This window comes from Dreissena polymorpha, chromosome 3 (assembly GCF_020536995.1).
Source record: "Dreissena polymorpha isolate Duluth1 chromosome 3, UMN_Dpol_1.0, whole genome shotgun sequence".
Taxonomy (NCBI): domain Eukaryota; kingdom Metazoa; phylum Mollusca; class Bivalvia; order Myida; family Dreissenidae; genus Dreissena; species Dreissena polymorpha.
In genome coordinates, this window is record NC_068357.1 from 12,588,211 (window position 1) to 12,601,984 (window position 13,774).

General features: G+C 37.4%; 1 protein-coding gene and 1 long non-coding RNA gene across 2 annotated transcripts; one reads left to right on the forward strand and one right to left on the reverse strand.

The window, feature by feature from the left end:
• Positions 1-1,226: 1,226 nt before the first annotated feature.
• LOC127873015 (photoreceptor outer segment membrane glycoprotein 2-like) lies at positions 1,227-7,034 on the reverse strand. Its single transcript, XM_052416560.1, has 5 exons — positions 6,465-7,034; positions 5,304-5,424; positions 4,813-5,041; positions 3,940-4,093; positions 1,227-2,653 (listed from the first exon to the last, which is right to left on the reverse strand). Exons 1-5 carry the CDS (start codon positions 6,904-6,906, stop codon positions 2,181-2,183), a joined length of 1,419 nt encoding a protein of 472 aa, XP_052272520.1. The 5' UTR covers positions 6,907-7,034; the 3' UTR covers positions 1,227-2,180.
• Positions 7,024-11,127, forward strand: LOC127873019 (uncharacterized). Its single transcript, XR_008045893.1, has 2 exons — positions 7,024-7,204; positions 10,349-11,127. It is a non-coding gene; the product is annotated as an uncharacterized LOC127873019 (long non-coding RNA).
• The last annotated feature ends 2,647 nt before the right edge of the window (positions 11,128-13,774 follow it).

Below are 13,774 nucleotides of genomic sequence, written 5' to 3' on the forward strand. Positions count from 1 at the left end.
CTCGCTTTATTTCAGTTGATTGGACATATTATAAATTATTATTATTATATCACATGCATTTACAGTTCTTAATTTTATGTTTATAGGCAGAGAACTTGCGGGATTAACCCTTTCAGTGCGGGAACCGAATTTTGAAGGCCTTTGCAAACAGTTTGGATCCAGATGAGACGCCACAGACCGTGGCGTCTCATCAGGATCCAAACTGTTTGATATTCTGATAATATTCTTTGAAAAAAATCGAAGAAAATGCTAATTTTAGAAATTCAGCAGACGACATTTTAGCAGACGACAAATTTCCCAGCATGCAAAGGGTTAAACTGCGACTCGCAGATATTGAGAACGCGGCTTCCCATGAACTGCACATTTTGTCAAAGTGGACAAAACTTTGTTAAATAACCCTTTGCATGCTGGGAAATTTGTCGTGTGCTAAAATGTCGTCTGATGAATTTCTAAAATTAGCATTTTCTTCGATTTTTTTCAAAGAATATTATCAGAATAGCAAACAGTTTGGATCCTGATGAGACGCCACGTTCTGTGGCGTCTCATCTGGATCCAAACTGTTTGCAAAGGCCTTTAAAATTCGGTTCCCGCACTGAAAGGGTTAACAAAACGGTCGATAAGGATACACTATTTGGCATTGTCACGCTTTTGACCAATGCTATGCTTAATGGTAGAACCTAGCATTTCAGAAAGAAAAGGATTGTGCACTCGCAACAAAGTGGGTAAGGCGTTGTTGTTATTGATTATTGGTGGTACGCATTATAATATAATTAGTCTAACAGTCTTCTTCTTTACGCGAGGTATCGACAAGGCCCGAGGCACTTGTTGTTCATATCCCCTTCGCGACCATTATTGAAACGAAGGCAATAGGATTAATCGATTTTGTTTAAATCAAATATCTTTATTGGTGTTTCCATTGTCGATATATCATAACAAGACTACAACCGGGTACAGTGCAGTAACGTACGGTGGCACTAACGTGACATTACCGCTCCAAAAATAAGAAGTCGGGAAATCACAAGTTTTGTTTTCCCGTCTCCAAAAAAATAATAACTCGTGAAAACATACCTATTTTGTGTTCCCCGAGTTATTTTTTTTTGTTGAAGAAGGGAAAACAGAGTTTTCCCGACTTCTTTTTTTTAGCGGTGATGTCACCTTAGTGCCACCGTAGTGACGCATAGTAATCATCTTGGTGAACGTTCGTAAAGTTATTTTCGTCAAGAGTATTAGTTTAAACGTATTTATTCATTTCGTAATCATACAAATCAATACATTGTTGGCAACAATGCAACAGTTACAAAGTATAAATTCATGGATAAGAAAACAAGCATAAAGCTTATATTAATTCTTTTTCATGGTGGAGTTGACTCGTGTATGTTTTGCATTTAGGCGGCCACAATAACATGGATGCGCTCACGTAAATGTTAGGATTGTGATTGGATCGGGTTCAAGAGTATTAATCTGTGTGTTCGTCTTTGTGTTATATTGTAGCTGAAACTATACGCCATAAAGAGTACAATGAACAATAATCTTTAATCCGCACTGAAAAAAAATGCACTAAAATCAAAAGGTGGCTTGTGATTACATTTTCCTTTGAAACACTGTAGACCAGGTAATCCTAGTTTTATGATCTAAAATTATCATGTGTGTGTTAAAAAAATCTGTAATATCATTCTACAAATTGCTCGACAACATTTGTCGCTGGACTGGAACCTAAAACAGAACATTAAATACAAAATACACTTAGAAAAATACAAAATACACTTAGAATGCTGCATGTGTAAAATTACGACCTTAGAACACATTCTGATATTATCATAGGAATTCTATATTGTTTTTTGTGACATATTGGATTCATAATAAATAATAATTCACATGCCTTTCGGTTACTCATTTAGTTTATACCATGTTGTATGAATGGTAACGTCATATAAACGAACTTAATGTGTTAAACTTGTCAATCCAAGAAATGTTTATATAAGCAAAATGGACGTCATGCTTCCAATAGAACACATACAGGAGTGTACTAACAATGAAACTGAGTGTCGAATATAAAACAACAAAAAATACATTCTATCCTTTTTATGAACACTTTGCAAGCGTGGTGTAAAGACGAACGCAAAAAAAAACGCTACAACTTTTACCAATATAATTCATTTATCATTCCCTATTCCACGAGTTTATCTCTTTCTTTTGAATCCGCCTCCTTTCCTCTTGGGAGATTTCGATCTTTTTGGTGACTTGCTCTTTTTGGGTGATTTTGACTTTCCTTTCGGTGAGTTACCTTTGGATGATTTACCTTTGGATGATTTACCTTTGGATGATTTACCTTTGGATGATTTACCTTTGGATGATTTACCTTTGGGTGATTTTGACTTTTTATTTGGACTTTTCGATTTTGATTTTGATTTCTGTTTTTGCTTGCCGCCTTTATTCTTCTTGGAACCTTTTCCGTCTTTTTTGTCGTTGCCACCGCCGCCACCACCGCCACCACCGCCACCATCGCCACCGAACTGTGGTGGCATCTGTGGCGGCATCTGGCCCATCATGGAGTATGGGTCACCGCCACCGCTGAAGGCAGAGGTCTCCGTATCATCAACGGAGTCATCCGCGTCCTCGCCCGGAAGTTTTTCGCCGCGCATCTTCTGCAGGGCTGAAAGACAGTAATTGGTGCAGTGAGTAACGGTCTCGTAGACGTACTCGTGTCTCGGGACTGTACGACTTATGCAAGTATACGAGCACAAATGTAGAGTCAGATAAAAATACGTGACAAAAGCGATAATTATACCCACGTAAGCGAAGTTTGGCAGGGGGTATATTTGGTTCACGAGGTCGGTCGGTTAGTTGGGCTCAATTGGCCATTGTCGGCTCGGATACTACTAACATGTACCCTAGGTACTCTTAAGAATACTGACATGTACCCCGGGTACGGTAAATATACTTAAATCGAACCCGTTCGATATTAGACTGTACCCGAGTTGTATTCCTGTCCCAAATCCGATGTCGAAAAACGCGCTACCGATCATCTTATACAAACTTTTCTTTATAAAAAACACTGCATTAACATGCTTTTTGAGTATGAGTTTCGATAATATAGAGGCCATTTTTACAGAAAATTGAAATAAGTGTGAATATAATTACTTTAAAAAATAGCCGACAACGACCGATTTAGCTTTAAATTTCCCGGGAACGGTAATATACTTAATCGTATGTATACTTAAGAGTATCTGGGGTACATGTAAGTAGTACCCGAGCCGACAATGACCAATTGATAGTTAGTTGGTGTGTCGGTATAACCGCATACACTGTTATAACCTTGTGGAGCGAAATACTTCTACAGTTTTCAAACTATTGTCAATGCCAAATACAGGTAATCCGCACGTTCCTGAGTTATGCGCCTTGAACTTAATTATTTTTTATGCACAACATGCAAGTTTGGCGAGCGAAACTCTTCCATATTTTAAAAGCTATTGAATTGAAACTTGAAATATTAATCACCATACGAAGTTACCCACATGTTCTTGTGTTATGTGTCACTGAACTTAGCAATATTTGTCACCATAGTGAATTGAACTTATACGTGAAATATGTCATCACCATGAAGTACAGATAAAAAAATCTTCATGCGCATTGATATTTTTGTTCTGTGTAATTGAAATTCGTCATATAATAGATGCTTTATATGTTAAAAGCTGTGTAGAGGGTTTTTAACATTTGGGGCAAAGATCTAGTCGCAGTTAAAAAGCAAAAATGGTTTCTAATGAAATTAATTATTAAAATACGTATCTCGCATTAGAATTTAAATGCATCACAGTGTCTTATTAATAAAACAACAAAACAAAACTACAAATCTAACCAGCACATGTGAATACCAAGGAAAACACGATTAATTTATTGCTCTCATTCATAATGGTTAACAAAAATGTCAAGGTTCATTACCGCCCTGCTTGACGTATTTATCCGGGTCTCCGGTACTGCAGGCGGCGCAGATATTCGGGAGCACGTAGCCCCTGCCCGGCCCCTCGGGATCTCCCTCCTCGTAGGCGCTCTGAACGGACGTCTGCAGGTAGCGCACCAACATCAGCAGGAACGTCTGAAGGAATGTGTGGAAGAAATAACGAATGCATACGAGTATCTCTCTGGGAACTCGGGGCTTAATGCACGTGTGTAAAGTGGGGTTCCGGATTAGCTTGGCAGTCCGAGAGGCTGATCACAGACACCACTCTCCGCCTTAAGTGATTTTTTGCTCTTGGTTTGCTTAGAACAGACTTCATTTAAACGGAAAATACAATAAACGTGAAAAGTGACGAACCTTATCTGGGAACATGAACACTTTACGCACATACAGTTAACCCCGTTTTTATCAGAGCGAGGTTCATAATTTTCATAGGTATGGTTCCTCATTGGCCAATGAAACAACACATTTTCTCTCCGATCAGTAGGAATGTAATAATTGTCGCGTAATTCACGGAAAATAGAATACTGAACATATTTCTTCCAAGTCGGGTTTTACGTTTCATCCCGGAGTAAGTTATGAGCAATTCATATAATAATGAAGTATTGATTTGGTATCCTGCGACATAAACTGTATGACGTGTCAACATCGAATTTAAAAAGATAACAGCACACCAAAAGAACATAGGCGAACGTGGAAGTTTCTTAATTCAAAAGCATTTATATCTTGTAAATGGTATTCACTGTTTTCAAGATTGGTCAAGTGATCCATATATTAAGAGGAAAATATTGGTGAAAACGCACGATTAGTGTGTGTGTGTTTTCTGGTACTGTTTATCTCATATAGGAACGCTATACCTGAGCACAGAAAAGAATGAACACAACGGAGCCGGTGGGTTTTAGTATGCGCTTGTCAAACTTGTCCATTAAAGCTTCCGTGCATCCTCGGCGGTACAACGTGACGCCGTCGTAATTCTTGTGGGCGCCGTTGTTGAGTACGTCAGCAGTGATGCAGGGGCGACGCGATTTGACGTCACAACAACTGAACGGCACGCTTTCCAGAAATATGTTGTCATCCCTGATATATCTGAATAGAGAATGGGCCAATATGCATGATACTTTTTCTGATAATTACCATTAACCATCGTTTATCATTAACTATTCTCTAATATTCAGCAATATCGCAATAATGGGCGTACTAGTATATAAAAATAAAGAGAGGATTTAAGTGTAACTTATTATTTATGATTAAAGTAAATAAAAACCGATGTTTTAAATTTACAAAAGAGTGAATCGCGTTCCTTTTATATGGCTTAATACCAAGTCACGTTGTCAAACTGGTTTCTTACCTAGAAAACATGGGATCTGCTCTATTCACATAGTCCATGTTGATCCAGCCGACGGTAAACCAGTCCTTGTACGAGTTGCTTCCGCAACAGCGCGACATCATCTGGACGTGGTCAAGCTCCTCTGAAAGTACACACAAAGCATATCACAAAGGGTGCATGTATTTCTTATTGATTCAAAGTTTAGATTTGGACTGATTGCCGGTATAAGAGGCCCATCGGCAATAATATAAACATAATATAATACGAGTACCGTATGTGTGTTTAGATCATTTTATGGAGTATTATTACATTGGTTTAACAGCGTTACCGAGCTTTTGTCTTGATGAATTTAATTTGGATTAAACACCGTGCCCCTGTGAGATTTGTAAATACAGGTAGGTCTAATCTTATATATGATCATCTCTCTTAGAAAACCGCAGTCCGTAGAGGCTAATATGGGACGACAATTTCCGCTTGTATTGGATTTATTGTTCAAAGTTAGTCTCTTCTAAACGCAAATCCAATTAAGGCTGAACGTATAGTCCCTTATAAGACTGTGTTGACGCGAGAGGATAATCTTGAACGACCCTCTACGCACATGTTGACTGGAGAGGATAATCTTGAACGACCCTCTACGCGCAGTAAGTCCAGTTTTCCCATGACAAGACTCGTGTACATATGTACTTCCGCTAAACTCGTTAAACGTATGAATCCATGTTCTTGCGCGAAATACATACAACATGAAAACATTGTGAACATTTAAAGTGCTTCTTTGGAAATAAAAATCAGAGTTATTGTAAACAACATTTGCAGATTCATGCTCTGTTACCAGTTTATCTTAAAATATGTATGCAACTAAAAAACGAATACGCGTGCTTTTCAGACATAGAATTTATTGCACATGCAGCTCTCTCCAGCATCTCCATTTACATGTTGTAATGCATATGCTGGAGAATTGCCTATTAACCGGGACACTTTTATTTTTTTAAATCAATTTCTCAAGGCTTATCCATCAAAAAATAAAATAACACGTGTACTGTTTACAATCTAACATAACACGAATATCGGGTACTTTCTACCATAGTGGCCCCTGAAAATATTAAATGTTAACAACTGCTTGCTATTCACATGGGTTGCAATATTTATCATAAATGGATAATAATTGATAACTAGGTACTGTACCTTTAACTTTAATATTTTTCTTATATCGCTTCATTGCGTCCATAAGTCCCATGTGGAGCGCCTTGCTTACGCTCTTCCTATGGGAGAAGCTGACGATACTCGCCGCAAGGACGATCCATATGAACAGGAACATAATCACCACCACTGGCATCAGCGCCAGCCGGAACTTGTCACTCGTGACGGCGAATGCGGTGTCGTATGCAAACTTGGCCGTTAATGCGTTGATGATAACCATAAGGCTCCCCACGCCGATTAGAAAGTTTGGAAGCAGGCCGTCATTGTAGCTTTCAAGCAGAATAAGTTTGTTGTTTATATGTATTTGAATGTAGATCCCAGCGCATATGAGGCAAAGGCCCGCCACCGCAAGAGTCACACACAAAAAGGTGATTATTACGCCTAATTTATTTCGAACATTTTCGGATAGGGTTATTGGAAACACCATCCTGTTAGCATTTACGTAAATGTTTTAACGTGCTACACAAATACAATGATAAAAATTAGGCGTAAGTATGTTAATCCATGAAAGACGCCATTAATTGTTTACGTCAAATGTGTTATGACGTCACGAAAATCACAACGTTATCTCCCGGAACAATTTTTCGCGCCATTTTCGTCTGGACGTCGCATTGTGTTAGCAAGAAAATGCGCATGCATACTTTTTTTTGCATGTAATTCGTGTTTTGTTGTAATAATCTTATTCAAATTATTTAAGTTATGCGGCTGGACTGCGTCAAGGGGAGGTAATGTCGCCGATTTCATTTTTTATTTGTTGAAAACCTTGAAATTTACCTTCAAGATAACATTAACTCCGGTTTGAATATAGATGATATTGTGTTGATTTTATTTTTATTTGATGATGACATGGCTTTTTTTAGGCGGCGTGCATTTGTATAAGTCGGAATATGTCTGTCTGTCTGTCTGTCTGTCTTTCTGTCTGTCTGTCACACTAAAAAAGGACATACAATGGTTATGTCGTTAAAGTGGTTACTTTGAGGAGATGCGGAGCAGCCTTCGTAAACATGTATGTTCAAATGTCTGTATTATGCGTGAAGCGTCCAGGTCTCGCATCCGTAGAGTAGGATGGAGACTGCTAGGGACTTATAGAGCCTGTACTTGGTGGGGAAGCTGATGGAACTGCTTGTCCACAGCCTGCTCAGTCTAGCCATTGCTGCGGTCGCCATGGCAATTCTTATTCGGACCTCAGCGGTACTGGTACCATCCTTGGTAAGGGTTGTGCCCAAGTACTTGAAGCTATTCACTTCTTTTAACTTCGTCGTTCATGATGATGTCTGCAGTGGTGGTGGTCGTGCTTTTCACCATGATCTTCGACTTCTCCGTGCTGACGATCCATCCCGCATGCTCCTGTTCTTTGATAGAGTCTGTTGGTGAGATTTTGAAGTTCACTGCTGGTGCCACCCATGAGGTAAATGTCATCAGCGATTCTCAAATTGGAGATTAGTCTTCCACCGATGGAGATAGAGGTGTGGTGGTCTTGGCCAAAACACAACTACAACGAAAGCTTGCAAACCCGAAACATTTGTTTTTCTTTTTTTTCATTTTGTCAAAAAGGTCCCTTTAACGTCGCCTGAAAAATTCAATTTTTTTTAAAAGTAATTTATTCAGTATCATTAGCGAATAAGTAGTGAGTCGTTTTATCTACATTATTATTGTTCACTGAAGAGTTGCTTACCTTACCTACATCGCACATTTTATTTATAATAAATTTATAAAATTTTAATTCTAACGGACGTTAACATATATCGGTTTGCGCTGACATTAAGTATATGACCTTCAAATCTCTAATTTGTTTTACTTAAACATTAACGTGCGTATTTGTAAAATACGTGCGATGTTTAAAATACAGTTTATATGGATGCCTTGAATTGCCAAAAGAATATTTATCTGTTCTGTAAGCAATTGAAATGACCGCCCTCTTGGAAAACGAGGGTTAATGCAGGCGCCTTAAGTGTCGTCCAATATTAAAGGGGCCTTTTTACAGATTTGTGCATGTTTTGAAGTTTGTCATTAAATGCTTTATATTGATATATTTAAACATGAGATATTAAATGCTCCAGTAAAAAATCAAGAATAAATTTATATAAAAAAAAATTGTCAGGCGTATTTTATTCTTTTCATAAGCAATCCTTGTAGTTTCACAAAATATAACGACAACAACAAAACTCTCCAAATTATTAATTCGTTTCGCGTTGCAACGCTTTATAATTTTCGGGTTTTTAAATAGTCAAAAGATGCATATAATGGCTATTTTAGAGCACGGTTAATGTTTAATATTACTGTTTCCTCACAAATATCATAACTAAAACGAAATTTTGCGAATCTGAAACAACTTTTTTTTTCAATGTTGTCAATTTACCCAAACGTGAAAAGGCCCCTTTAACATATGCAGTCCGCACGAACTAATCTAAGACGAGACTTTCAGTCTTAACTAGTGTTGCAAAGAAAAGGCTGCATTGAAACTAAAAATACCATAAACGCGGAAAGTGTCGTCTTTGATTATTAGCCTATGCGGACTGCTACGGCTAATATGTGACGGCGCTTTACGATCAAGCGTTAGAGCCGTGCTATGTGAAAAGAAGATTTAATGCATGTGTGTAAAGTGTCATTCCAGATTAGCCTGTGCAGTCTGCACAGGAGGGACGACACATTCCGCTTTTAATATATTTTTTGTTTAAAGAAAGTCTCTTCGTAGCAAAACTCTAGTTTGGGCGGAAAGTGTCCCAGATTAGCCTTGCAGTCCGCACTGGCTAATCAGGGACGACACTTAACGCAAATGCATTAAACCCCTTTTGCACAGAGCTTGGTCCATTAAGGCCCGTTTTCCCAGATCGCAACTTACATTAAGTCAGTTGATGAGGAGTTATGTCCAATAGGTCGATGTATTCGATTGAAAGTCTCAAAACCATGTTTGAAAAGCATTGATGTTAAATAAAAACCATTGAAAGTTAGATGAAAAGACATCTGAATTGAATCGAAGAGAGATCAAACAAAATTTGGCAGTAGTAAATGATTGAAGTAAACAGTAAATATTGTGCAAGCTGAATGTTGTTTTGAGAAATTGGAATGATTATTGCATTCTGGTTGGGTTATGATGTTAAATGATTGGAACTTAGTGTGTAACGTTTATATAATGTAAAGACATTTATTTAAATGCAAACCATTTTATGTGATAATAATACAAGGTACAGGTATGTTATCGTTGTATCGGTACACACGTAGATTCATTCATCTAAATGTTGTGCCGTATATATGAAACATGTATCATGCATGATAGAATTGGATGTACAATGATACATCTCAGGGCTGTGTCGTATATGAAACATTTATCATGTATGATGCAGTATTTGGATGTACAATGATACGTATACGAAACATTTATCATGTTAGATGTTTTTGGATGTACAATTATACGATGACTAAGAGTACAAGTGCATCTGACACCAATCCGCGTGTAGTTATCACTAACAAGTTCTAAATCATGTTGTATGTATATAATCAATACGATCAGAATAGAACAGAACAGAACAAGTCATCGGTAAATACACCACTCCACTACAAAACGAAGCACAATATGGCTATGTATATGTTACTTTGAAGCACAATTGTGTTTTATAAGCTTACCTTAAGTGTTTTTGTGCTGATTTGTACGGTCTTTTTCCTTGTCAATATTAATTGTGTATATACATGTATAAGCATTTTGATAAAGTTTCTTCGGTCAATCTAATATAGATCTATATATATAAAGTTTTATACGAAAAATACGCTGTTAACATTTCATATAATACCTTATTTCGCATACTGTAAATGTGGACAAAACTGTTTGATCAATCACTGTCCCCAACCATGTTTTCTGTTCTCTGTTGCAGCACTCATCCACATAGACGTTGCCACGTGACAAATATGCGCTGGTAGGCGTTGTTCATATGGGTAATGGTCACGGTATAATGAAGTCCCGTAACACAAAACCCAGGGTAGTGCTGGAAAGCCCCTTGAATTCAACAACGGACACGACGAACCAGACCCGGGTCACATTTGCGGACCGCCGTAAACCAGGAAGTGTGTCCGTCAGCGCGCGACCTCAGATGACCGATATCGGTAACGTCCGTTCAGAGTTGTTCAGAAACTATGGTAGAGTAAAATTACAAAAGAGCGCAGCTGCGCGCGCAGGTTCCAATCCCGACTCGCAAACTGGTTCCACCGTAAATGCAATTGATTCTACAACGTCCATAAAAACAAATGGTTCCGTCCCCGCGAATGGAGTATGGGAACCAATTATTGACCCGTATGCACAGAAGGAATACAGTGAGGAGGAAGTAAGACTGAGGGAGAAGTACAGCGTAGATAGAAACAGCAGCAACAACCACTATAGGGGATTTGTGGTGAATGATAACGTTTTTATATCAAGGGGTCGTGTCAATGGACTTGTGAGACTGAACGAAATATAAAAGTTCGTTTTATATAACGGCTTTAGAATATCGTTATTTGCTTTTTATTTTAAACTCTGGTTATTATTTCGTTATGAAAAAGAAATATATAGATAACAGAATAATGTCAGTTACAATTGAAAATGAGCCAATTATGAGTGTTATATCCATCGTGTATTTTCTAAACTGTGTATGTGAAATAAAGCGGAGTTAAATACATATTAGAGATGTTCACATGTATTCTTAAAACCACATTGATTATGTCAAGGGTTAAACCTTTGGATTTTGGCTTCCTTTGAGTCAAAAGCAAGCCTCAACATTCATAATACCTTTCCGAAAATAACTTATACTTATTTATGTTTTGATATATTTCACCGGTCATTATTTTAAATACATAAAACAATTATTGCAGATTCTTTGCTTTATACGTTTTAGGACTTTAGGAGGCAGCGGAAGTCTTACCATGTAGTATATCACAAGATGAAATCTTTTTTTATAAACAATTAATTTTGTAATAATAATGTAGTTTTCTTAATATTTATGAAAAGACACAAATTCATCATTTAAGCAGAATATGTTTTACTTCAACGTGTGCAATTAAAAAGTCGGATTGCAATCACTGTTTCATGAATACCAACGTGTTAAAATTTGTATTTCCAGGTATTACGGGCAAAAGACCGCGAAGCGGGCGTTGACCGTTCATACATATGGGAATTTAGCCATAAAATTACATAGGAATACCACATATGGATACGTCTCAAAAAAATTTGCCACGCGACATATATTTTCGCGATGCTATTTATGACCTTGAACAAATCAAAAACACTTTGACATATGCTAAATCACATGTAAATACATACCTCAGGAAAAGTTATATCAATGACATCATAATTGTGTAGCGAATCGCACTAAATATTCTCACATTATTTGTTTTTCTTCGCAACCGTTCCAGAATTAAGTCATTACTAAATTATCTCCCCTGAATGCTCTTCTTCAGTGGGTATAAGCCGAAGACTGGTTCACTACATATAGTGACAGTCTTTACCAAACACAATTTAAGTGAACATAACCCGTCTTTAATATATTGCCGAATCTCAGATTTCTGTCGAATTTATTTGCTTTGATTATCGATATCTTATTGTTATTATTATCTTGACAAATCACAAACGGTTGTTAAAAAATTATTTGTTTTAAACATTATAGTTGGCATCTCTATTCTTTCAGTATTCTCGCGGTATTTCAATAACGACACCCTACTGTTTATTTGTCAGAATATGTGTCGCATTTTCCATTCGCTCTCAGAAAGCATTCTATACATAGATGGTGACGTCACTTCGTTATTGTCAGTAAGACCGGTGTGTACACAATGTCTTTAACTGGTTCCCCGTTGAATATAACCGTTGACTATAATATACGGGATCGTCTCTTTTCCATTGTCTGAAATGTCTCTTTTCCATTGTCTGCAAAAAGGCAGTGAAACACCAAATTACGCTACATTTTTTTTATTCAGCAAAACAGTTCAACGCTAAATAGTTTGTGCATGATGTTCAAAAGATTTAAGTTACATTTAAAAGCGAATACGTTTGTTCGTAATATGTACGGTACCGACGGACTAATACATTTAAAACAAAAAGTCTATTTTTTCAGTTCTTTCCTTCTAGAAGTCTAGCCACGGCGTGAGAAAATAATATTTCAAATTGCATTCGTTAGCACACCTCATCCTTAACCACTAAAGATTATTTTAAAATCGAATTATTGTTCTTGACTATAAATAGTCTATAGTCTTTACTAAAATTCGAATATGGCCACAGTAAATAACACTGAAAATCGCACCATCGTTCATTTCTGAAAGTCGACTATGGCCACAGTAAATGGCTCTTAAAATGAGACCATCGTTCATTAGTGCAAGTCGAATATGGCCACAGTAAATGACTCTTAAAATGACACCATCGTTCATTACTGCAAGTCAACTATGGCCACAGTATATGACTCTTAAAATAACACCATCGTTCATTACTCAAAGTCGACTATGGCCACAGTAAATGACTCTTAAAATGACACCATCGTTCATTACTAAAAGTCGACTATGGCCGCAGTAAATGACTCTTAAAATGACACCCATCGTTAATTACTACAAATCGACTATGGCCACAGTAAATGACTCTTAAAATGACACCCATCGTTCATTACTACAAGTCGACTATGGCCACAGTAAATGACTCTTAAAATGACACCACCGTTCATTACTGGCAGTCGACTATGGCCACAGTAAATGGTTATTGAAACGTCACCACTGCTCATTACTGCAAGTCGACTATGGACACAGTAAATGACTCTTAAAATGACACCATCGTTCATTATTGAAAGTAGACTATGGCCACAGTAAATGACACTTAAAATGACACCATCGTTCATTACTGCAAGTCGACTATGGCCACAGTATATGACTCTTAAAATAAGACCATCGTTCATTACTGCAAGTCGCCTATGGCCACAGTAAATGACTCTTAAAATGAATTCACCGTTCATTACTAAAGGTCGACTATGGCCACAGTAAATGACTCTTAAAATGACACCATCGTTTAATACTAAAAGTCGACTATGGCCACAGTAAATGACTTTTAAAATAACACCATCGTTCATTACTGCAAGTCGACTATGGTCACAGTAAATAACTCTTAAAATGACACCATCGTTCATTACTGGCAGTCGACTATGGCCACAGTAAATGACTCTTAAAATGACACCATCGTTCATTAATAAATGTCGACTATGGCCACAGCAAACGACTCTTAAAATGACACCATCGTTCATTACTGAAATTCGACTATGGCCACAGTAAATGACACTTAAAATGACACCATCGAT

Bases quoted from the DNA above. Each gene is read 5' to 3' on its own strand.
- LOC127873015 (XM_052416560.1), bottom strand. From the start codon at position 6,906: ATGGTGTTTCCAATAACCCTATCCGAAAATGTTCGAAATAAATTAGGC. The intron at 5,042-5,303 runs GTAAGAAACCAG...TTCTCTATTCAG, and splicing joins GCAGATCCCATGTTTTCTAG to ATATATCAGGGATGACAACA. The intron at 2,654-3,939 runs GTAATGAACCTT...ACTGTCTTTCAG, and splicing joins TAAATACGTCAAGCAGGGCG to CCCTGCAGAAGATGCGCGGC.